The sequence below is a fragment of the Triticum urartu genome, chromosome 1 (assembly GCF_003073215.2).
Source record: "Triticum urartu cultivar G1812 chromosome 1, Tu2.1, whole genome shotgun sequence".
NCBI classification, from domain to species: Eukaryota; Viridiplantae; Streptophyta; class Magnoliopsida; order Poales; family Poaceae; genus Triticum; species Triticum urartu.
Window position 1 is genome coordinate 170,232,668 of NC_053022.1, and position 26,520 is coordinate 170,259,187.

The 26,520-nt window shown below is 43.8% G+C and overlaps 2 protein-coding genes across 2 annotated transcripts; one reads left to right on the forward strand and one right to left on the reverse strand.

Moving 5' to 3' along the window:
• Positions 1–840: 840 nt before the first annotated feature.
• Positions 841–4,389, forward strand: LOC125553029 (LRR receptor-like serine/threonine-protein kinase GSO1). Its single transcript, XM_048716775.1, has one exon. It carries the CDS (start codon positions 1,353–1,355, stop codon positions 4,245–4,247), a length of 2,895 nt encoding a protein of 964 aa, XP_048572732.1. The 5' UTR covers positions 841–1,352; the 3' UTR covers positions 4,248–4,389.
• Positions 4,390–18,603: 14,214 nt separating this feature from the next.
• Positions 18,604–19,241, reverse strand: LOC125521130. Its single transcript, XM_048686204.1, has one exon. It carries the CDS (start codon positions 19,135–19,137, stop codon positions 18,730–18,732), a length of 408 nt encoding a protein of 135 aa, XP_048542161.1. The 5' UTR covers positions 19,138–19,241; the 3' UTR covers positions 18,604–18,729.
• Positions 19,242–26,520: the final 7,279 nt, after the last annotated feature.

Here is a 26,520-nt window from a genome sequence, read left to right on the forward strand (position 1 = left end):
ACAGGTGTGCTGATCACAGTTGAATTCTCGCAAGGATCCAGAAAAATTATTGTGTTTCAAGCGGCCTGAAGTCTGAAATGAGATGCAATTGCTCATTTGATGTGCTCCAGGATTCAGAGTCTAAACCAAAAAGGTGGGCGTGGTTGTGCATCATTAGGACTGCGATGCTGCTTTCGGATAACAGCACAACTGTATGTCTCTATCTGATTGGACTTGCTCTCCCCATGGAATCCCTGCTACGTGCAGTTGAACCGAAGCAAACAAAGTAGAGTGTGAGCTGGTGCGACCCATGCATGCTGCTGCATTGCTGCCTGTCATAGCATGGGGATGGACACAACTGCTGTGGTGGTTACTGTAAGTTTTTTTCTCTCTCTCTTACCTTTCTTGCTTCCCGTGGTCTCTTGAGATTCAATTCTGTCACTGTCACTCCAATGCAAAAGTCACTTTTCCACTACCTTATAATTGAAACGCCACTAGTGGGTCTGGCTCACTTGGTTACTGATTGGCCTTTTTCCTCCTCATGCATGTCAGCGATTGTTTCATCATAGTACAATTATGGTGTGCTGTCTTCAGTTATGTGAAACCAGAAGTATGTCGTCGTGGTTCGAAGTATGCAGAAGGCACAGCCACTCACTGAACCTGCTGAATTCCTTTGTTTTGGGTTAGATGGCCAACAGTATCTCCAATAGTTGATAGCCTGCTAAGTAGGAATTTCTGTGCTATCTGGTTGCTTAAATAGTCAGAAATTTTATTTATTTTCCTATAGGCAAACAATGTAAGTACGCTCTATTCGTTTTATTTATCACCAAACCTGAGCAAGAACACTATTTAATCAACCATGGAAGCATCATGTAGTTGTCCTTATGCTACCAAATCAAGGAGGGCAGTTGAACTGTTTAAGCACGTACCCGCTGTAAAGTGCACCAGTTTACTAATCTCCAGTGCCCTTTTCATTCTTGTCACTAGATATCACCCAGAAGAAGCTGAACTAACAAGTCAAAGCAACAAGGTTAGCCTTTAAAATACCTGATAACTAGCTCTGCATTATTCAGAGCTACTCTGATTATTCTAATCATATATCTGTAACCGGGATTCTGCATTTCTACATGCTCTACCTTCTCCTTTGGCTTGTATTGCATTTTCACTAGTAGGAGCCCAGCACATTCCCTGACTGTGATACACAGAGCAGGTAGGCGTTTGACAACACCTTTCCCCCCTTTTTGCAGCTTAGGCTCCTACCACACCACAGCAATGGGGGTTTATACACATCTTCCCAACTCCGGGGTAGCAGCTATCCTGTAAGTTCAGCTCCCCCTTTCTAGTTTACACAGTTGCATCATAACATCGTAGCAATGGCCATTCCGCTTGCGCTTCTTCTATCTCTGCTCTTTGGCATCCTGCTTGCACCGGAATGTGTAGCCACACCGGACATGGCTCCTACCACTCTGCTGCAGGTGAAGTCCGATCTCATCGATCCTCAAGGCATCCTCTCCGACTGGTCGCCGAAGGCTGATGTCTGCTCCTGGCACGGTGTTTCATGCCTACTGGGAGAGGGCATTGTGACAGGCCTCAACTTGTCGGGATACGGCCTATCCGGCACGATATCGCCAGCGATATCTGGCCTGATATCTGTGGAGTTCATTGACCTGTCCTCCAACTCCCTCACCGGGCCGATCCCGGCAGAGCTCGGCATGCTGCAGAACCTGAAGACGCTGCTCCTCTACTCCAACGCCCTCGTCGGCACCATCCCTCCGGAGCTGGGCCTCCTTGGGAACCTAAAAGTTCTCAGGATTGGCGACAACAGGCTGCACAGCGAGATACCACCGCAGCTCGGCAACTGCACGGAGCTCGAGACCATGGGGTTGGCCTATTGCCAGCTGAGTGGTGCCATTCCTCACCAGATTGGCAACCTGAAGAACCTGCAGCAGCTGGTCTTGGACAACAACACTCTCACCGGAAGCATCCCGGAGCAGCTTGGTGGTTGCGCAAATCTGCGTAGTCTGTCAGTGTCTGATAATAGGCTGGGTGGCATCATTCCCTCGTTCATTGGCAGCCTGAGTGTTCTCCAGTCTCTCAACCTTGCAAACAATCAGTTTTCCGGTGCGATTCCGGCGGATATTGGGAAGCTATCCAGCCTGACATACCTCAACCTGCTCGGCAACAGCCTGACAGGCGCCATCCCGGAAGAGCTGAACCAGCTGAGCCAGCTGCAGGTTCTTGACTTGTCCAAGAACAACATCTCTGGAGTGATCAGCATCTCCACATCACAGCTGAAGAACCTGAAGTACCTTGTGCTCTCTGACAATGTTCTTGATGGTACCATACCTGAAGGCCTCTGCCCTGGCAACTCGAGCTTGGAGAGCCTGTTCCTTGCCGGGAACAACCTCGAAGGAGGCATCGAGGGGCTGCTCAACTGCATTTCTCTGCGATCCATCGATGCGTCGAACAACAGCTTCACCGGAAAGATTCCGTCGGAGATCGACCGGCTGTCGAACCTTGTCAACCTTGTGCTGCACAACAACAGCCTTACCGGCGTTCTGCCACCTGAGATAGGTAACTTGAGCAACCTGGAGATGCTGTCCCTGTACCACAATGGCCTCACCGGTGTGCTCCCGCCGGAGATCGGCCGGCTGCAGAGGCTGAAGGTCTTGTTCCTGTACGAGAATCAGATGTCTGGGACCATACCTGATGAGATCACCAACTGCACGAGCTTGGAAGAGGTGGACTTCTTCGGCAACCATTTCCATGGGACTATCCCTGAGAAGATCGGGAACCTCAAGAGCCTAACGGTGCTTCAGCTCCGGCAGAATGACCTGTCCGGCTCAATCCCAGCGAGTCTCGGGGAATGCAGGCGGCTGCAGGCATTGGCATTGGCGGACAACCGGCTCTCCGGCGCACTGCCGGACACGTTCAGGCTTCTCACCGAGCTCAGCATCATCACCTTGTACAATAACTCCCTTGAGGGGTCGCTGCCCGAAGCACTGTTCGAGCTGAAGAACCTGACGGTGATCAACATCTCGCACAACAGGTTCAGCGGCAGCGTCGTGCCTCTCCTTGGCTCGAGCTCCCTCTCCGTGCTGGTGCTGACCGACAACAACTTCTCCGGTGTCATTCCGACAGCAGTGACACGGTCGAGGAACATGGTCAGGCTTCAGCTGGCCGGCAACCATCTCACCGGTGCAATCCCGGCCGAGTTGGGCGACCTGACGCAGCTCAAGATGCTTGACCTCTCATCCAACAACCTCTCCGGCGATATCCCATCGCAGCTCTCCAACTGCTTGCAGCTCACCCATCTGAACCTTGAGCGTAACAGTCTGACAGGCGCCGTGCCTTCCTGGCTCGGCGGCCTGCGGTTCCTTGGAGAGCTCGACCTCTCGTCGAATGCATTGACCGGCGTTATACCGGTGGAGCTCGGCAACTGTTCGAGCCTTCTCAAGCTGTCTCTCAGCGGCAACCGTCTCTCCGGCAGCATTCCGCAGGAGATAGGAAGGCTCACGTCCCTGAACGTTCTAAACCTGCAGAAGAACAGTCTCACCGGCGTCATACCGCCCACACTCCGGAGGTGCAACAAGCTCTATGAGCTGCGCCTGTCGGAGAACTCGCTGGAGGGGCCGATCCCCATGGAGCTCGGGCAGCTGTCAGAGCTGCAGGTGATGCTGGACCTAAGCCGGAACAGGCTGACCGGACAGATTCCGACGTCCCTCGGCAACCTCGTGAAGCTGGAGCGGCTGAACCTGTCCTCCAACCAGCTCCACGGGCAGATACCAGCCTCGCTGCTGCAGCTCACCAGCCTGAACCGCCTCAACCTGTCGGACAATCTCCTCTCCGGCACGATACCCGCCGTGTTATCGAGCTTCCCGGCCGCGTCCTACGCCGGCAACAACGAGCTTTGTGGCGCGCCGCTACCGACGTGCGGGGCGAACGGGAGGCGCCTGGCGAGCGCCACGGTGTCCGGCATCGTGGCGGCCATCGCCATCGTCTCGGCCACTGTGTGCATGGCTCTGCTGTACATAATGCTCAGGATGTGGAGCAATTGGAGGGAGGTGTCGGTGTCGAGCTCGGACGGTGAGGAGCCGGAGGCGCATGGCAAAGGGGGCAAGTGCTGCGCCGGGGACGGGAAGTACTGGAAGGTCGGTTCGGGCTTGGTCGTCGCGCCGTCGACGGAGGAGAAGTACAGCTCGGCGTCGGAGAGCAGCGTTCTCCATGGGAAGCTCACGGAGGCGAGCGCCATCAACTCCAAGGGCTAGCAGCGCGGCTTGCATGCTGTGGTTGAATCTCAAAATGTTTGTGTATTATCAGTGGCTGTTTCTTGTATCAAAGTTATCGGTCGCCACCGTTAAGCATTTTGTTCTCGTTTCTCTAATATATTATCTTCATGTTTTAAATTTTGTTCGTGGGTTCTTCATCTGAAGCTAAAGCTTTTTCAATTATCAGAGGACTTTATTGTAAACTTGGAAAACCTTCATCAGATGATTAAATGATCGATTGCTCACATGCACCCTGAAGACTACAGCTCTTAGCTAGAATAACGTACTCCCTCCGCTTTCTTTTTTACTCTGTGTATAAAATTTGTTTGAAGTCAAACTACATAAATAAGTTTGACCAAATTTATCTTAAAAAATAACAACATTTACAGTACAAAAGTTATATAGTATAAAAATTAATTTCATGATGCATCTAAAAAAAAGATATTGATTTTATATTGTGAGTGTTGATAATTTTTCTTATATAGTTAGTCAAACTTTACAAAGTTTGATTTTGGACAAATTATATATTTTTTGACAAAGGAAATATATTAATATCGTGAAGATACCAATTACCCCCAGCCTTCGCAACAACGAAATGTTGTATAGACATTATGGATGCGCACAACCTTACAACAGAAAGGAAGAAGAAGAAGAAAAAAGATCCCGCTACGGTGATTAAAACCATGTAGCTGCAACACAAACCACTGCATAGGTAGCACGCGGAGTCCAAATTCTCCAAAAAGATGCCTCCAGATACACTTTTTTGTGCAGAATAGATTATACTGATTAAATGTGATGTTTGTGTGCAGGTGGTGTTGATGATCCACCAGATGGTTTGGAAGGTCTCATTGTCAGGTTGCACTACTTCCAAAGGTTTGTAGTACTGGAGGGTATGCTTGAGTATGTAGGTGGTTTGGTGGTAGAGTTTCCTGTTGAGAAAGCCAAAATGGATTATGAAGCAATTTTGTCATATGCACAAGATATGTATCATGTGGAAAGAGGGCATTGCAAAAGGGATTGTAGCTACAAACTACATCGGCTAGTTCCTATCAAATCATTGGAAGATGGGCCGCTTTGTTTGTGTGATAATTCAAAGATGGAGAGTGGCACAGCTAATGGTGATTGTGATGTCATTTATGTGGAGGAAAGTATCGGCTTTTCATGGAACATTCTTTTTTCTGAAATGTTGTGCATTGTTTTCATATGTAGCAACCGAGAAATAGCACATGGGCATATCATATTGCAGCATCACTGATTTTGTAGCAACATAACTAAATTTGTATAGCAACATGGCAAACATACCTAACAACACATCTTCAGACCAAACTTATACTAACTTATATGCTGAACTAACAACATACCTAACATCACTTCTTCATATCCCCGGTCCCCAAAAGTCATTCATCTTTATATCTTCAGTCCTACACATTTTAGTATCTTCATGCTCATTAACTGACCACCCTTTAGGCACTCAGAGCGGCGCACATGCATCAGGCGTGGAGAGCGGCGCACATGCATCAGGCGCACAGAGCGGCGCACCCCCTCCTTCACACCCCTCCTTTTCTTTGTCACAACACTCTGCACCACCACTGCCTCGTCTTCTTCCTTGGCATTCTTCTTCACAAGGACAACAACATCAAGATCCACGTCGGCCACGTCGATAGGATTCTCCTTGTTACTATGCACCTCGTCCCTCTCGTCGTCAGCAACAACAACAATTGGCCAGGCGGATATGAAAGTTGGGGTTGACTGGCACTAGCAAGGCAATCACCATGTCCACGACGCGTACCACCCTTGACGCGACATGGTGTGGATCTAGCTATGGTGGGGGGACGATGGAGCGATACATCCACAACCTCGCGCACTGAGCCAAATCAGGAGATCTGGTGTCATGCATGGCCCATAGCAGAATCGCCGCCGGAGGAACTCCTTGGCCTCAGGGAAGGCATGAGCCTTCTCCGTTGATGTCATCACGTCGATGAGACCCCACACGTGGTTTGGAACCAACGGGAGATCCCCTCCCAACTCCGCACGAAACACTAGATTTTCGCCAGTCAACTCCTCAATTGTGTGCTGCCAAGTTACGTTGTTCTCCATGGCGGGTAGTGATCGACGGTTGCCTCTACGAAGCTTTTGGGAGTGGAAAGTGGAGAGTGGGGAGTCGAGAGTGGAGAATGGGGGGTGGGAAAGGTGGAGAGTGAGGTTATATCGATGCAGCATGCGAATAGTCCGCACGTTTGTCCAGTGCACGACAACCACTTGAACTAATTAGTGCACACAATTGAAACTATTGCACTCTAAATCTCTGAATCCCTACATATATGTGCCTCTCTGCATCTAAATCTCTGCACATATGTGCACACATATCTGATATTTGCCGAAACCACATATCTAAAATTGAATTAGCATTTTTATGTGAATTTCCACATGTCCGTGTAACCACAAATTCATAGAAATTCAGATGCAATTACACAAAACAAAATTCAGTGTCATTTTGCACACATATCTGGACATTCATTTTCAGTGAAATCAAGCACACATCTCTGAACACAATATCAACATCATCACTTGTATGCATGTAAGTCAAACACATAAAACAACAAAAGACAACAACTTGAAAGTTCATCTTCAGCTTCTCAAATTGCTTCTTCACTGCAGCCATTTCTTCAACATGTCTACCTTGCAAGTCAAGGGCAAACACATCTGCAGCACCAAGACTTGACTTGGCGTCCATCAGCAAATGCTCTATTTGTTGCTTCTCAATCTTCATCTTCCTCACATCAGTCTTCAAACGGATCACAACACCACACGGGTCACCTAGCAGATGTGTGAGGAACTCACTGTAAGGATCATCATGCCACTTAAAAAAACGGCAATCGGCACCTTGTATCACACATGTGTGATGAACAACAACAAGCATCAGTCCACAGTGCGCCAAATCAACTGAAATGCAAAAATTTTGAGCCGAGTCTAAAGAAACCGATTTTTTACCTTTGATTTTGAGTAGTTGTAGTACATGTGCCCTAGATAGGCGAGGCTCCATGAATCCAATGTGACAACTTCATGTTGCAGTGCCACATAATCTCAAGCATATACTCAAGCGGCCGCTCTCGGTATGTCACCAGTGACTACGAAGGTGAAGCCTGCGCCGAGGAGCTATGGCTTCGTGAAGACATAGCGAATGACGACCGTGACATGATTGTCCATGAAGAGCTGCGCAGGGCGTAGAAAGAGCGACACACGACGAGGACGGCAATGAATCGCCAACCAAGGGAGAGAGGAAGAGAGGAAAAGAGGAATAGAGCTAGGGTTCCTCACGACAGAGAGATGAATAAAGGAGCCAGTCCATGTGTAATATCCAGCCAGCAAGATTGTGCCAGTCAACCATGCGAGTCAGTTCAAGAGAAGTCAAAACCACCTTAAATCCAGACCATAACCACTCCAGGTCCTAATTTATTCAGAGGATTCTATTTTATTTATTCTATCCGAACAAGCCAAACATTCTTTGAGGAGACACTAGTGAGGGCTGCCAAATGGGTGAATCATATTCGACGCTCATTGCATCGAATTCTCTCGACCAAACGTCCAACTGGGCGCGTCTATACATCGTCCCACTACTGGTGGATGGGTCAGGCCCAACGTCATCCATGGTAGGGACATCAAATGTCCAGCATGGCGAGCGCAGGACTGATTTTTATACTCTTTACTAGGCATATGCCCGTGCGCTGCCACAGAAACCCAGACATTGTCAATGCATAAGAGCATTAAAAACAATATGGTATTCTGAGATCACCACACACTATAATCTACCCGATCTTGATGGGCACTCTTTTGTCTAGGGAAAGAATTTGTGCAAATAGTAGAATGTCCGTGCGTTGCCATCCAACATCTTATTGGCATATTGTCACCATCTAATTGCAACCTCTTGTGTAGTTTGTTCAGGTAACTCGAAGCACCTCTCAACATCTGGCATTCCTTTTCATGTACAACATGGAAACGGCTAAGATTTTGTCACTCCATTAGGTGTCTATGATCATACGACACTGTTCAAGCTATTACCATGATAGAATTTACTAGGAACTAACAGGGGTAAATATATTTTTTGAGTATCTGGTTGGCATCTTGTCGTCATCTAATTGCATCAGCTTGTACAGTTAACTCGAAGCACCTCTCAACATGTAGCATTCTTTGTGGTGTACAATATGGGAACGGCTAAGATTGTCTCACTCCATCAGGTTTCAATGACCATCTGACTGTTCAAGCTATTTCATACTATTTCCTTTTTTGTAGTGTTTGAACGTAATGCACATGTTGTCAGCATAGTTATTCAGAGTTGCTGTATTCATTGTTTGAACAGTATTGTTTCTATGCATATCTTCGAAATTCTTCACGCAAAATTTATCTCACAATTATTGTTTTCTGGAAATGAAATTATCCTCTCATCAAATTTAATAGCTATGATTGTGCTCTATAGCAAATCAATTAGGCCTTTTTAGCAACATCAATTGTAAAGATGTTGGATGTCTTGCTATGTGCTATGAGGGTGTGACATTACTAAGGTTTTGATAAAATTGTGCTGCCAAACAAGTCTTACGGTTTTGAAAAAAGGCACCAACTCTTTCTAAAATAATATGATACAAATTCTTTTGGAATTGTCCTAAACAATCTGGTACCTTTTATAAATAATATGTTAACTCTGTAGAACAGAGTGATAAACAGAGGCTAGACACACAAGAATCTTGCTGTCTATATCTATATCTAGAGGCGTACAAAGCATAGTGGTAGTGCATTGTAGTGAACAAGTACAAAAAATGTATAAATGTATACTAAAATAAAGTATATTGAGGGTTGTGAGAATTAACTCTAGTTCCTTTTTGAATGAGGCAAGCATGATATAATTGAAGATGTACTCGACTGCATGTTTGACCCATGAAAGTTGGGCACTGTCTCCATTTGTGCGGGCACAACCTCGATTGGTACGTGTACAACTAATATGGAAGATCGATAGTTGGTGAGGGACGAGATGCGAGCGAGGGACTAGTAAACGACAGGCGGTGAAATAGGAGGATCACAATATATGATGAAGAGTCCGAGGGTACTGATTGATGACCAATTTTTTAGGTAACAATGCATACAATTCTTCTATCCATGCGTGATCCTGATTCAAAAATTTCCAAAGTATAACTGCACGAACCAAAAAAAACATCATCGGATCATAGTTTAAGCAAAATAATTAACAAAATAATTTTCTACTTCACATGCTTGTAAACAAAAAAGGAACGATAGAATTTCTTTTTTTTCTTTCCTTTTCCTACTTCACATTTCGGGCGTGTTCGGCAATGCTTGATTTTATTTCTTTCCTTTTCTTTCACTAGCATGTGAAGTAGGAAATCATTTCATTATTGTTTTTCCTAAACTGTGATCCAGGGTTGATTCTTTTGGCTAGTGCAGGATGGAATCAAAATCAAGTGTTGACATATTATGAACACACCCGACACATGAAGTATGAAAAGGAAAGAAACAAATCTTTTTGTTTACAATCACGTGAAGTAGGAAATTATTTTGTTAATTGCTTTTCCCAAACTATGATCCGATGCTGATTCTTTTGGCTAGTGCGAGATGGAATCCAAATCAAGCATCGCCATAGTATTAATAATATGGATGTACGTTCCAAAATTATACCTTGGTAGGTTTTGAATTGGAATCATGCACGGATGGAAGAATTATATGTGTGCTTTTCAGAAAGCCAAAACTACCTAATAAATCATCCGTCCTCCTATTTCACCAACCATCGTTCACCGGCCCCTCGCTCGCATCTCGTCTCTCACCAACTATCGATCACCCAAGGAGGTTGTGCCCACACCAATCTGAGGTTATGCCCGCACCAATGGACGCAATGTCCAACTTTCATGACGTCAATCATCCAGTCGACTACATCTTCAACTACATCTCGCTTGCCTTGCACAAACAGGAATTAGAGTCAGTTCTGACATCCCTCAATGTATTTTATTTTAGTATACATCTATACATTTTTCACACTTGTTTGCTGCAGACCACTAGCAATATGATTTGCATAGTCTGTAGATATAGGTATAGCCAGCAAGATTGTTGTGTGTCTAGCCTCTGTTTATCTCTATTTTCAACATAGCTAACTTATTATTTAGAAAAGGTACCAGATTGTTTGGGACAACTACAATTCTTTTGTATCATATTATTTAAGAAAGAGTTTGTGCCTTTTTTAGACACTGTAAGGCTTAGTTTAGCAGCATAGTTTTATCAAATCTTAGTAATGTCACGCCCTCATAGAAAGACATCCAACATCTTTACAATTAAATCACCTATTGTTTCACCTAAAAAAGAAAGATCAGACCGATCGATAGGAAATCCCTAGAACTAAACTGACATTAATCAAAAGAAGTGCCAAGTTGAGGAGAAAATAGTATGTCTCCCCTAGGGAAAATGGCATGCATGAGATGCAGAGCCCTTGACGCGCGACTCAAAATCGATGTCACGAGGGCCGAGATTCCACGCGGCGCCCCCAATGCTCATCATAGTGCGAACTGACACCCTCTGCAACCTAGAATCCAAAGAAGTGTGCGGTCGCCATCCATTTCACATGGAGAGGCCGCGACATGTGGAGACGAGGACCAGGGAGGCTGAGACGAAAAGCAGTGAAGACCGCGGGGCGGCGTCATTGCGGGGTGCCTTGAGAGGAGACCGATGGAGGCTGTGTGGGAACTGTGGGGAGATAGTGTCGGTGGCAATAGGGAGGAGGGAGGGGGGGGGGGGGGGGGGGGGGGGGGGGGGGGGGGGGGGGGGGGGGGGGGGGGGGGGGGGGGGGGGGGGGGGGGGGGGGGGGGGGGGGGGGGGGGGGGGCCAGGAGGGGGAGGGGGGGGGGAGATCAGGGTGGGGATGGCACTAGAGCATGCATGTGTGGTGGTTCCACGGCCCATTGCTCAGTGTCGGTTCTTTTTGCCTCATGGGAAAATCGGGGGGGGGGGGAACGGGACGACGGAAGGATGTGAAATGGGAGAGGCAGACGAAGGTCGAGCGGAACTGAAACGTTAGTACAATATTTTTTTAAGTAGTGATATAATTATATATATGCAATTGCCGGTGCATTGCAACGGAGGCATACATATTTTACTTGTCAACATTAATTTAGTCAAACAGAAATATATTAAAATACAAAATTAGAATCCTCATGCAGATAAAGAAGAAAATATGGACTTACCGTTACATTTAAATCACTCATCCACTACTTCTTTCATCTTATTCTTCTTCCACTGATTCTCTTCATCTCCTCAATGCATGCTCCCCATCTCCGTTAATGGTACATCCAACCTCACAATTACCCAACCCTCTCGCAAAACCAAAGTATGCGTCAAGCGCCAAATTAGTGCACCAAAATATGCATCAGATCGACATCCTAAAAAGTTGGCGTCAGAGAAAAATGTAAAGAAAATTCTTGTTGCATAGCTAGTATAGATGTAGAAAAATTCTCCACCTAGCAATTATCTTGGTGTCCCAGATACATGCTCCCCATCACCGTTAATGGTACATCCAATCTCACGATCCTCCAAGCCTCCTGCAAACCCAAGGTATGTTAAGCGCCAAACCGGCATGCAGATTAGCGCACCAAAATATGATCACATCTGCATCCTGAAAAAATGGCATCGGAAAAAGATGTAGAAGAATTTCTTGGCGCATAGCTGGTATAAATGTAAAAAAATTAGACTTGGAAATTATGTGGTACTTGCAGATACTCTGACATGCCTAAATTTGTGACCATAATGCAAGATCTTTTTTTTAACGGGGAATGCAAGATCCATGCAAGGTGCATGTATGTAATCAGGTATAGCAAAATTTATGTTGGATGGATGGGTGAATAGAAGCAAGAAGGCTAATTACAAGGTGGGATTGGTCGACGTAGTGCGTGAGGGCCCGTTTGTCCTGTTGACGAGTGCCATGCATGGCAGTTGGCAGGGAAACCTCCTCGTTGTTCACCCTTGTGTTGTACTACTAGTTCATCTCCTTGATACAATGCTGCATATGTAAGTAAAAATATTGAGTTAACAATGTGCTGCATTGAGAAATCTGAGTAATTAAGTAAAAATAAGTAGCAAAAGTATCCTGTAATCGACTACATAATCATCTGTACGTGTGCATACTATATGCAACGAACCGTCAAGCAGTGCCCTGCCCACGTACGTACAGGGTCTCATAACCATGGCGTACGTGCATGACTCGCTCGGCAGGCGACAGCATGCATGCAGGGATCATTGTTCAGGCGGGTCGTGGAGGAGCTGGGTGTGACGGACCAGACGATGGACGTGATGCGAGTGTGGTGGAGTCGCTGCTGGTCCGCTAGCGACGACGAGGTCTGGGACTCATATATAGGTGACGCGACGAACTTTGTGCCAGGCGCCATGGAGCTGGCCGCGGAGGGGACGGGCGTGGCGGTGCCGGACGCGGTGTGCAGCAGTTGGACACGGCGACGACAGCGATGCATCGTCCTGGCCGTCGTTGAGAAAGTGCTGCACGTACTCCCTCCGTTTCTTTTTACTTCATATATAAGATTTGATCAAAGTCAAACTACACAAAATTTGATCAAATTTATATATAAAAAAATATAAACATCTACAATACTAAAACTATATAGTATGAAAATACGTTTCATGGCGCATCTGTTAATATTGATTTCATATTATTAATGCTTATATTTTTTAATATAAAATTAGTCAAATTCTATAAAACTTGACTTTGATCAAACCTTATATACGCATTAAAAAGAAACGGAGGGAGTAGTACATGGCTGGGTTGAGGTCGGCCATCGACATCGTGTGCGTCAAGAGATCGACCCTCTGCTCCAGGACTGGCCACTGTTGAGATTGACATCGTTTGCGCATGTCAAGCGATCGGCGGCGGTGGAACCCTAGGTTTGGCAGACAAGAGAGTTGGTCGGTCTTATGATGCAGGATGGGCTTGGGCCGATCGAGTTCTGGACCAGCCAGATGATATCGCCGCCCTAGGGACAAGTTCTCTGAACCGAGCGGAACGGAGCGCTGCAACGTGGGTAGGTCTTTTGCCTAAAAAAGCCAAAAAAAGAACAAACGTAAGTAGGTCTTGATGAAAGAAGGGGCAAAACGAGAATATTACCTTTCTTTTTTTAAGAAGAGAAGAGAAGAGATAGGAGAGATACATATGACCGGTTGTTTCACTAGAAAATGTTATTTTCCTATTTTTCCAAATGAAAGTTGAACTCTTTTTAACATACCTTTTAAAGTGTTCGTATATTTGAAAAGGTACACCGTGTGATAAGAAAAGTTAATAATTTATTTTGAAAAATATTAGAGTATGCCATAAAAAATGAAATAATATATTTTAAAAAATATCGCATATTACAAAAATATCAATCGTGTTTTTTCAAAGATGTTCTGCCATGTGTGTACAAAATGGTCATCATTTATTAAAAAGTGGTCGCCGTGTAATTGCAAATTGTTCAAAATGTTTTCAAAAAAGCCTACCGTGTATTCATAAGAATGTTTGACATGCATCTGAAAAAAGTTCAGCGTGTGTTTAAAAAATGTTCAGTTTCTATTTAAAAATTGTTCACCAGGCATTTGAAAAATGTTCAACGCCCATTTAACAAATATTCAACATGTACAGAAAAAATTCCAAAATGTATCTAAAAATGCTCACTGGGTATTTTAAAATTGTTCACCGTGCATTTGACAAATGCCCAACGTGCATTTAACAAATATTCAACATACATATTTAAATATTCACCATGCATATAAAACTTGTTCAATGTGCATTTAACAAATGGTTAACATTAATAAAAAAATCCAACATATATTTAATAATGTTTAAATGATCACCATGCGTGTAAAAAATGTTTAGTGTCTATTAAAAATTTCAACCTGCTTTTGATAAAAAACAGAGAAAAGAAAACCCAAAACAGGGAGACAGAAAACGAACAAAAAAGAAAAAGGAAAAAAAATTGTAAAGCCAACACATGAAAAAAAGGAAAAAAGCGGACAAAATCTTCTTAAAATTGTCGAAAGTTTGCCAAAATCGCTCCAAAACTACCTCTTGGAAGGTTCCAAGCAACATATGTCTTTTTTAGACCCTGCGGGTGATATGTAGGTCTCGCAAGTATGGACTGGCACAAATTGAGCAATCGATCGAGCGGTAGCAGTTTTGTTAGGAGTCCCGACACTTTTCTTTGTTTTTCAGTATCGTTTTTGTAAGTTTATTTCATTTCCTTTTCGTTTTCCCTTTTGTTATATATATATTTTTATTTTTCCTTCAAAAAATATTGGACAAACTTTTTTTAACTCGTGAACAGTTTCTATAATACTCAAATGTTTTTAAAATTCAGGAACTTTAAAAAAATCATGATCACTTTTCTAGAACGTAATGAGGGTTATATTGCCACAGTATTAAACTCGATACCGCTTAATATCCAATTTAGGAGACCCCTAGCAGGGGACTGGAATGTACAGTTGCACCTGGTCCATAGGTTGATGGATGTTCACCTATCCGATCATGTGGATACAATACGCTGGAAGTTAAACACGAATGGAATCTTCTCAATGAAATCCATGTATTCGGACCTCATTGATTCCGGGCCATTGTTGAGGTCTTTACACATTTGAAAGATTAAAGTTCCACCTCGAATTAAAAAAATTATGTGGTTCTTACATAAAGAAGTCATTCTAACCAAAGATAATTTGGTAAAAAGGAATTGGGTTGGTAACTCCAGGTGCTGCTTTTATGATCAAAATGAAATGATTAAACATCTCTTTCTCGAATGTCGTCTTGCAAAATTATTGTGGTGATCAGTTCATATAGCTTTTAGGGTTCATCCCGCAAGGAGTATAAACACGTTATTTGGGACGTGGCTTAATGGAATGGACATACACATAGCTAAGCATATTCGGATTGGAATATGTGCATTATTTTGGGCTATATGGAACACTAGGAATGATGTGATTTTTAATGGGACAAAATTCAATAACCTTTTACAGGTTATCTACAGAGCTACAACTTGGATCCGTACGTGATCCTTACTCGCGCATGCGGACTTCAGGGAGCTTATGATTATTGGGTGCAACCGCTGAAAGATGGTAGCACGGACTATCTTCAGCCGATTTGCGTGATGAGCTAATAATAGGCTAGGTGTGTAAGCATCGTAGCTTGTTTTTTATCGCCGGATATGGCACTTTTCAGTTCTATATCGCTGGATGTGGCGCTTTTCAGTTTTATTTGCTTTCAACTATTGCTCAGTTTATGAGTCTTTTTGGACCTTAAGACTTTGTTACGTTTTTATTTAATAATATGGCTGCATACTTTTAAACAAACTCCGAATATTTTTTTTATAACACACTAACATACTTTTTAGTTTAAAAAAAAACTACAGCAGCTGGTCTGAAAACCAGAAGTAAAAACTGAGGAAACAATATCGTTCCGCAAGGAGCCATGGATAAAGAGGTCTTTGCGATTTCCCGGCAATTTGACGCAAAAATCGTCTATTATGGGGTCTCTCTCACCAACACAACCGGTCAACTATAAGCGCATCTCCAACAAGGTCCTTAATAGTTTTGTTAAAAAACTGCTTCAGCAGGGACCCTATCCTAGCCCCTAAATCATCCCAGAACTGGAGCATTTTGTCAAAGTAGTTGAGTTTATTTGATTGTATCAAATCTAAAAAAAACTGAATTGAACATTTGATCTTTGAACTGAGGCCAGTGAGGCAACGATGAAACATTTTGTTGTTTTCTTACTAGAGCCGTATTTTTAGATGTCTTTGACTAGTATTAAGTACAAACTACTATTTAATACTCCCTTCGTACATAAATATAAGATGTTTTAGATATTTCAATATGAACTACATACATATTAGAATAAATGATTGAACATACCAAAACAGTTTTAATGTCTATATACATCAAATTCAGAAAAAGTTAAAACATCCTGTATTTATGAACAGAGGGAGTAGTATTTCACGCGGGAAATTTTACTCGACTCGCTAATGCTTTTAGGCTGAGATAGTTCCTAAAATTAGTGGCACAATGACGATGAAGTGACGTCACGTTTCCTTTTATATCCGGTGGAATGTACTTCCAACAATGGAAGAAATATTTGGTATATTTCTTACGAACTAGTACAAAAAACACCAAAAATGATCTAATTATCTATATTTGATTCTCTCTTTCCTTATGCATAGATAATTTTGTATATATACGAGTCCAAAAGGCGTGCCAATTGCTAGCTAGAACTCTCGTTTTAAGTGCAAAATGATGATATAATAAGGTGCCCATTGTTAGGCGTCAAGCAATTTCACTGTAATACCCTGATTTGGTGGCGGGTGCAAGCAGCACGCCGAGGCATCTCACCGCATCCTTTCCCCTGTTCCACATAATCCTTTTCGTTCCATTTTTACTCGATGGATTCGTCTCACGCTGTCAGCTGGGCCCTCAGTTCATACATCAGCCGCGATTCCAGGATAACAAAGGCCGATCGAACGCCACCCGTTCTGCTCCCCGAATCCCAGGCCCCTGAAGAGCTTTCGATGATTTCCTCCTCGCCAACCGCCGCCGCTGCCGCTGCCGCTGAGCGCCGCCCGGTCCCAGCAACGAGCTTTCTCGCCCGACAGTCGTTTTCAGTGCAGGCAAAGGGCCATTGACCGCACAACTTCAACGACAGAATCATTGCGCCATGGAACGGAAGCGAGGGATCTCCAGTGAGTCCCAGTCCCAGGTGTGAGGATGAGCGAGCGCGCACGCCTAGAACGAACGACGGGTCGCTGAATCCGCCTGCGCTTGGTATATATTCCTTGCTCATTGCTCGGCCCGTGCGTGTTAGTGCCGGACGCGACGCGCTGTCAGCGGCGCCTGGGAGGGAATCCGCAGGTTATTCCGTGGCCGCCTCGCTTTTCGGTGGAGCTTTGCGAGGCCGATCAGGCGTCAGTTCATGGCGGATCTCGCCGGCTTTTTTCAACCTGCGTCGGTCGCAGACGGCACCTTTTCTGGCTTTGCTGCCTCCGCCTGCCGCCTGTCACCTGAACGCACCCGTCGAGCCAATGGGTCTCGTGCCGTCGCATGCTGCCGCACAAGAGTGGAGATGCCACTCGCCCGTCCGTCCGTCCGTCGGGACCTTTCGTCGTACGTCCGGTCCGGTGCACCGCTTGGCGCTTGCTCTTTCCAAAAGTCACCAAGACAAAATGTATACTACAAATACAGCATGTTTCTATTATCTGCGAAACCCAAGCACAGGCCAAAGCAGACAAGGCCATGGTGATGAACTGATGATATGCTGGTTCCACAGTTTACATTTGATGAGCTGCGATTTGCGGCAGGATTTTTCTTATTTGTCTCCGCAAATAGGTTTTGTACCTGTATTTGAATTTGTGTGCCATTGTTCTCGCAAAAAAAAAAAAGAATTTGTGTGCCATTGTGCATTGATGCTTATTTTTTTTAGTTTTATTGTGCATTGATGTTGTTGTTTCTTTGGCCTTAGAGGGAAAAACTAGATTTTTGATTTTAATTTTTCTAAACATCATGATCATGACAAAGTATGTATGTCCTCATGATTGATCTGCTTTAGTGAGTTTTTTTTGAGGTAGTGAGTTACCAAAGATAAGAGGTTGATTTTTAGAGGCTGTTTGATTCTAGGACTAGCGTTGTCACACTTTGCCATACATTGTTGTCAAACTTGCATAAGGTTAGTTCATCAAAATGAAAGCCACAAGTTGACAAGTCTAAGGAAATCTTGCCACACTTTTTGTGCATATGCCATGTGGGACCCAAATGTGGCTTGCTTAAGGTGTGGCTTGAACTAACAAATGTTGACTGAGAAATAACTATGTCTAAGTGAAGTGAGCTATAGACATTCCCAATATAAAACCGGTTGAAATTTCTTCAGGTTCCAGGAGGCAGAGTTGCACTGTATATATCGAAGTGACTTTGCTGCGGTCTAATCGGGCAACCGATGCTCCTTTTTCCCTCGCTTACCATCGGAAACTGCAAGTCTTTTCATCACCCCCAAAAAAACATGAACGGTTAAGTTACCATTGGAAAGCGGAAATCCCCTTGAACGAGTGACTAAATTGAGTCAACTGCTGTGAACTTCCCCAAAAAGAGTCTTGAGGGCCGTCTTCATGCAACGAATAAAACCAAATTTTGGTAGTAGTATGAGTATACTAAAATTTTCTCAAACTCTGTTCTGATTTCTGAAACCAATCGAACTTTAAAAGAAAATCAGCACTGGGTTCTTGACAATCTTTTTTCAGGCTAAGTTAGTAACGGATATATGACCAAATTGAACACCAAGAAGACGCAGAGACAGCCCATTCAATCAATGCAAAATCAATAACTGATTCGGTAGACCGTATGTACAAGAGGAAAATTACAGTGCACCAGTTGGGTAGACTTTGCAAAGACAGAGGTCGAAAGCAGTCAGCCCCACCGGCGGCCGATCACAGGTTGTGCAGCGGGTTCGACCCCGTCGGCGCGAACCTCTTGTCGTCCCGGAAGAAGCCGCCGAACCGCCGCGGGGCGAAGGGAGCGATGGTGGTGGCGCGGCCGCCCCGAGTCTGACGGCCCACCGTCCTCCTCCGCTCCTGCCTCCACTGCTCCGCCGGCACCGGAGCCAAGACGCCGGTGCGTGATGCAGAGTCAGGGGCGGAAGGTGACGGGACGACGAGGAGCGACGCCCCCCTCAGCGCGAGAGGGATGAGGGAGAGCAGTACGAGAATCTTGACGCAGTTCATGCCGGCGGCTCCCTCTCTCTCTTTCTCTCTCGGCGTAGATATTGGTTGGGGCGGCGGAGTGAGCGGATATATGGGAGCGGCCGGTGAGTGAGAGGAGACGACAGTGGCGAGCATTGGCGTTGGTTGGCAACTTGCGTAAATGCGTAATCGGCAATGATGGACGGAATGGATGCAGTCATGCGGAGAGAGAAGAAACAGAGAGTGATTTGACGTAGGAGGGAGGGAGGGGGGAGCAATGAGCCAAAGGGGGAGCAGCTTTCTAGAGGAGCAAGTGAGCCCAGCGTCGCGTATTATTCGTACCGGTTTTCGATTGGACGGGTGAGGAATCATGAAATGACAGTGGCATCCCTCACTGGCTCACTGGCTCTCGCTCTCTCCTCCCGAAATAACTAAGTTGATGCGTGCAAAATAGTGGCATCCTGGCTTAACCCATGACACTGTCAGGGCATGATTGTTATGTGGAGGTGGATTCAGGGTGAGTAGTTCAGGATAGATCTAGGTTCTCATGGAGTGGAGTACCCACAAAAAGAAAAAGGTACTCATGGAGTAGTAGAGGTGTTATGTTGATGTACCAACTCATGGTTGATGAATAGATTGGAAGTTTTCTCGGAAAAAAAACAATTCACGGTGAAGGGTTGATACTTTTCTCCCTATAACATATTGATGAACATGCTTGTGCGTACTCGAGAAAAAAAGATTATAGCTGTGGCGTGACGATGAAGAAAAGAGAAGGCCTATACTAAAGACATCTTCAAGAATTTGTGCTTCAGTTCTGCAAAAAAAAATGTTTCTGCTAGAAGGGGATTCTTTGGAGAGTAGGAAATGGCCGAAGCATCAAAATTTGGCGTGACAACTGGATTCCTAGACCATTCAGTTTCAAACCGGTTACCACTCAGGGCACATGCAGAATCAGGTTTGTGGCGGATCTGCTTAATCCTAACGGCTCTTGGAATCTGGCCTTACTTCAACAATACTTCCTCCTAGCTGATGTTGTGGAAATCTCTAAAATTAGAGCATCCCCGAGACAGGAGGAAGACATCATTGCTTGGGGGCCAGGCAAACAAGGTGTATTCTCTATGAAAAGCGCTTACAACTTTGCGTTTGAAGAGGTTTATCGATATGCAGAATCGGCCTCCAGTTCAGCCCCGGATGGTAGACGAAAAGGATGGCAGCTGATATGGAAATGTGACATACCCCCTTCGGCCCGTAACTTTGCTTGGAGAGTGGCAGTTGATTCTTTGCCAACCTGGCAAAATAAGCATAAACGCGGGCTGGAAACATCTGAACTCTGTACGCTTTGTGCTACAGAACTTGAAGATAATTTTCACCCATTTTTGCGGTGCCCTCTTGGCCGGAATTTATGGCATACAATGGCGGAGGTCTGGTCCCTGCCAGATATCAATATGGTAGAGCATACGGGGAAAGAGTGGTTGTTGCATGCTTCGGATCCTATGTCCGATGTTGATCGATCCATGTTACTGATGACCTTGTGGCGTACTTAGTTTGTCCGGAATGAGGTGGTCCACCATAAACCCCCACCTCCCGCCGAGTCCTCGAAAAGGTTCCTGGTGAGCTATCTCGATTCCCTGCTAGGACTTAAAACTGATACATGCAACTATCAGGGAAAGGGTAAGACTCCTATTGCTACACCAGAGGTGAGCTCCAAATTCCACGCATATTGGTCGATGGAAATTGCCGGATGCTGGTTGGGTCAAGTTGAACACAGATGGATCGGTTGGTGAATATGGTAGTGCTGGTGCTGTCATGGTCCTTAGGGACGACAAGGGAGCTATTATTTTTTCATCATGTCGAGCGCTTTTCTCTTGCAGAGATGTGTTGGAAGCTGAGCTATGTGCGTGCATGGAAGGTCTCTCTTTGGCGATCCAACGCACCGAGCTACCAATTATTGTGGAGATGGATTCTATGGTTGCCATGATGATGATTCAGGCGCAAGGAGTGGATAGATCCTTATATTCAGCCATTGTAAGAGAGATTAAGTATATTTTGAGTCTACATAGGTCTTGTATTACTTTTGCTAGTCGTTCTCAGAATAAGGTTAGCAACAGTCTAGCTTCTTTTGCGAGGATTGAAGATATGATTATGACTTGGTTTGGTTCAGGACCTTCAATAGCTGTAGAGCTAGCCCTCGCTGATTGTAACTCCTTTGTTTTTGAGCAATACAAGTCTTCTACCCGCAAAAAAAGAAACTTAGAGCAACATCAGCTATCCGATGCCTCCCAGCTACGTCGCGCCGAGGGGAGGGTCTCGCAGGGCAACCTTCTTCAAGTGAACCCATAGTTTTTTTATGTAGTCGCGGGCTCATATGTGAAGGAAATATGCCCTAGAGGCAATAATAAAGTTGTTATTTATATTTCCTTATATCATGATAAATGTTTATTATTCATGCTAGAATTGTATTAACCGGAAACTTAGTACATGTGTGAATACATAGACAAACAGAGTGTCACTAGTACGCCTCTACTTGACTATCTCATTAATCAAAGATGGTTAAGTTTCCTAGCCATGGACACGAGTTTTTATTTGATGAACGGGATCACATCATTAGAGAATGATGTGATTGACATGACCCATCCGTTAGCTTAGCACTTTGATCGTTTAGTTTACTGCTATTGCTTTCTTCATGACTTATACATGTTCCTATGACTATGAGATTATGCAACTCCCGAATATCGGAGGAACACTTAGTGTGCTATCAAACGTCACAATGTAACTGAGTGATTATAAAGATGCTCTATAGGTGTCTCCGATGGTGTTTGTTGAGTTGGCATAGATCGAGATTAGGATTTGTCACTCCGATTCTCGGAGAGGTATCTCTGGGCCCTCTCGGTAATGCACATCACTATAAGCCTTGCAAGCTATGTAACTAATGAGTTAGTTGCGGGATGTTGCATTACGGAACGAGTAAAGAGACTTGCCGGTAACGAGATTGAACAAGGTATGATGATAGTGACGATCGAATCTCGGGCAAGTAACATACCGATGACAAAGGGAACTACTACCTCTTGAGCATGTGTTGGTTTTACCTTGAAGAGGAAAGGGTGATGCAGCAAAGTAGCGTAAGTATTCCCCTCAGTTTTTGAGAACCAAGGTATCAATCCAGTAGGAGACCACACGCGACTCACCTCGTACCTACACAAACAAATAAGAACATCGCAACCAACACGGTAAAGGGGTTGTCAATCCCTTCACGGCCACTTGCAAGAGTGAGATCTGATAGAGATAATAATAATAAGATAAATATTTTTGGTATTTTTATGATATAGATTGAAAGTAAAGATTGCAAAATAAAATAGATTGGAAACTTGTATGATGGAAAATAGACCCGGGCGCCATAGGTCTCACTAGTGGCTTCTCTCAAGATAGCATAAGTATTACGGTGGGTGAACAAATTACTATCGAGCAATTGATAGAAAAGCGAATAATTATGAGAATATCTAGGTATGATCATGTATATTGGCATCACGTCCGTGACAAGTAGACCGACTCCTGCCTGCATCTACTACTACACACATCAATCGCTATCCAGCATGCATCTAGAGTATTAAGTTCATAAGAACAGAGTAACGCTTTAAGCAAGATGACATGATGTAGAGGGATAAACTCATGCAATATGATATAAACCCCATCTTTTTATCCTCGATGGAAACAATACAATACGTGTCATTTCCCTTTCTGTCACTGGGACCGAACACCGCAAGATTGAACCCAAAGCTAAGCACTTCTCCCATTGCAAGAAAGATCAATCTAGTAGGCCAAACCAAACTGAAAATTCAAAGAGACTTGCAAAGATAACCAATCATACATAAAAGAATTCAGAGAAGATTCAAATATTATTCGTAGATAATCTTGATCATAAACCCACAATTCATCGGGTCTCGACAAACACACCGCAAAAGAAGATTACATTGAATAGATCTCCAAGAGAATCAAGGAGAACTTTGTATTGAGATCCAAAGAGAGAGAAGAAGCCATCTAGCTAATAACTATGGACCCGAAGGTCTGAGGTAAACTACTCACACATCATCAGAGGGGCCATGGAGTTGATGTAGAGGCCCTCCGTGATCAATGCCCCCTCCGGCGGAGCTCCGGAAAAGGCCCCAAGATGGGATCTCTTGGGTACAGAAGGTTGGGGCGGTGGAATTAGGTTTTCATGGTGCTCTCTGATGTTTTCAGGGTGCATATGTATATATAGGAGGAAGAAGTAGGTCGGTGGAGCCACGAGGGGCCCACGAGGGGCCCATGAGGGTGGAGGGCGCGCCCAGGGGGTAGGCGTGCCCCCTGCCTCGTGGCCTCCTTGTTGATTGCTTGACGTCCACTCCAAGTCCTCTGGATCACGTTTGTTCCAAAAATCACGCCCTGAAGGTTTCATTCCGTTTGGACTCCGTTTGATATTCTTTTTCTATGGAACACTGAAATAGGCAAAAAACAGCAATTTGGGCTGGGCCTCCGGTTAATAGGTTAGTCCCCAAAATAATATAGAAGTGTATAAATAAGCCCATTAAACATCCAAAACAGAATATATAATAGCATGGAACAATCAAAAATTATAGATACGTTGGAGACGTATCAAGCATCCCCAAGCTTAATTCCCGCTCTTCCTCGAGTAGGTAAATGATAAAAACAGAACTTTTGATGTGGAATGCTTCCTAACATATTTCTCAATGTAATTTTATTTATTGTGGCATGAATGTTCAGATCCGAAAGATTCAAGATAAAAGTTTAATATTGACATAAAAATAATAATACTTCAAGCATACTAACTAAGCAATCATGTCTTCTCAAAATAACATGGCCAAAGAAAGTTCATCCCTACAAAATCATATAGTTTGGTCATGCTTCATTTTCGTCACACAAGAATGCTCTCATCATGCACAACCCTGATGACAAGCCAAGCAATTGTTTCATACTTTAGTAATCTCAAACTTTTTTCAACTTTCACGCAATACATGAGCGTGAGCCATGGATATAGCACTATGGGTGGAATAGAATACAACGAAGGGGTTATGTGGAGAAGACAAAAAAGGAGAAAGTCTCACATTGACGCGGCTAATCAATGGGCTAGGGTGATGCCCATCAATTGATGTCAATGCAAGGAGTAGGGATTGCCATGCAACGGATGCACTAGAGCTATAAATGTATGAAAGCTCAACAAAAGAAACTAAGTGGGTGTGCATCCAACTTGCTTGCTCACGAAGACCTAGGGAACTTGAGGAGGCCAATTGTTGGAATATACAAGCCAAGTTCTATAATGAAAAATTCCCACTAGTATATGAAAATGACAAAACAAGAGACTCTCTATCATAAAGATCATGGTGCTACTTTGAAGCACAAGTGTGGAAAATGGATAGTAGCATTGGCCCTTTTTATTTTATATTTATTTATTTTATTTTTTGGGCCTTTTTTTATTTGGCCTTTCTCTTTTTTTCTTTTGGAACAATGCTCTATTAATGATGATCATCACACTTCTATTTATTTACAACTCAATGATTACAACTCGATACTAGAACAAGATATGACTCTATATGAATGCCCCCGGCGGTGTACCGGAATGTGCAATGACTCATGAGCGACATGTATGAAAGAATTATGAACGGTGGCTTTTCCACAAATACGATGTCAACTACATGATCATGCAAGGCAATATGACAATGATGATGCGTGTCATAGTAAACGGAATGGTGGAAAGTTGCATGGCAATATATCTCGGAATGGCTATGGAAATGCCATAATAGGTAGGTATGGTGGCTGTTTTGAGGAAGATATAAGGAGCTTTATGTGTGATAGAGCGTGTCGTATCACAGGGTTTGGATGCACCGGCGAAGTTTGCACCAACTCTCAAGGTGAGAAAGGGCAATGCACGGTACCGAAGAGGCTAGCAATGATGGAAGGGTGAGAGTGCGTATAATCCATGGACTCAACATTAGTCATAAAGAACTCACATACTTATTGCAAAAATCTACAAGTCATCAAAAACCAAGTATTACGCGCATGCTCCTAGGGGGATAGATTGGTAGGAAAAGACCATCGCTCGTCCCTGACCGCCACTCATAAGGAAGACAATCAAATAACACCTCATGTTTCAAATTTGTTACACAACGTTTACCATACGTGCATGCTACGGGACTTGCAAACTTCAACACAAGTATTTATCAAATTCAAAACTACTCAACTAGCACAACTTTAATATCACTATCTCCATATCTCAAAACAATCATCAAGTATCAAACTTCTCTTAGTATTCAATGCACTTATATGAAAGTTTTTTATAATATCAAAAGCAAATTACCATGCTGTTCTAAAGGACTCTCAAAATAATATAAGTGAAGCATGAGATATAAATTATTTCTATAAAATGAAACCACCACCGTGCTCTAAAAGATATAAGTGAAGCACTAGAGGAAAAACTATATAGCTCAAAAGATATAAGTGAAGCACATAGAGTATTCTAATAAATTCCGATTCATGTGTGTCTCTCTCAAAAGGTGTGTACATCAAGGATGATTGTGGTAAACTAAAAAGCAAAGACTCAAATCATACAAGACGCTCCAAGCAAAACACATATCATGTGGCGAATAAAAATATAGCTCCAAGTAAAGTTACCGATGAACGAAGACAAAAGAGGGGATGCCTTCCGAGGCATCCCCAAGCTTAGGCTTTTTGGTGTCCTTGTATTTTACCTTGGGGTGCCATGGGCATCCCCAAGCTTAGGCTCTTGCCACTCCTTGTTCCATAATCCATCGAATCTTTACCCAAAACTTGAAAACTTCACAACACAAAACTTAGCAAGAGAACCTCGTGAGCTCCGTTAGCGAAAGAAAACAAAACACCACTTCAAGGTACTGTAATGAACTCATTCTTTATTTATATTGGTGTTAAACCTACTTTATTCCAACTTCTCTATGGTTTATAAACTCTTTTACTAGCCATAGATTCGTCAAAAATAAGCAAACAACACACGAAAAACAGAATCTGTCAAAAACAGAACAGTCTGTAGTAATCTGTAGCTAACGCAAACTTCTGGAACCCCAAAAATTCTAAAATAAATTTATGGATGTGAGTAATTTATCTATTAATCATCTGAAAAAGGAATTAACTAAATATCACTCTCCAATAAAAAATTGCAGCAATTCTCGTGAGCGCTAAAGTTTCTGTTTTTTACAGCAAGATCAAAAAGACTTTCCCCAAGTCTTCCCAACGGTTCTACTTGGCACAAACACTAATTAAACAAGGTAAATCGCCATGATAATGGTAAGGTAAATCGCAAAAACTCATCTCATACTCTCTACGTAAGCAAGCTTTCTTTGTGGCAATCAAAAGTAATCAAAAGGGCTAAATTTAATGGGACAAAAGTCCCCAAGATCAAGCTCGGGAGGTGTTGGTTCCTCCTTTGGCCCCTCATATAGCACAACCAATTCATCATTATAAGCATTCTTTTGGAAAAAAGTCATGAGCCTTTGTTCAAGGGAAAAACCTAGC

Excerpts from the sequence above, each read along its gene's own strand:
- LOC125521130 (XM_048686204.1), bottom strand. The coding sequence starts at position 19,137 with ATGCTCGCCACTGTCGTCTCCTCTCACTCACCGGCCGCTCCCATATAT.
- LOC125553029 (XM_048716775.1), top strand. The coding sequence starts at position 1,353 with ATGGCCATTCCGCTTGCGCTTCTTCTATCTCTGCTCTTTGGCATCCTG.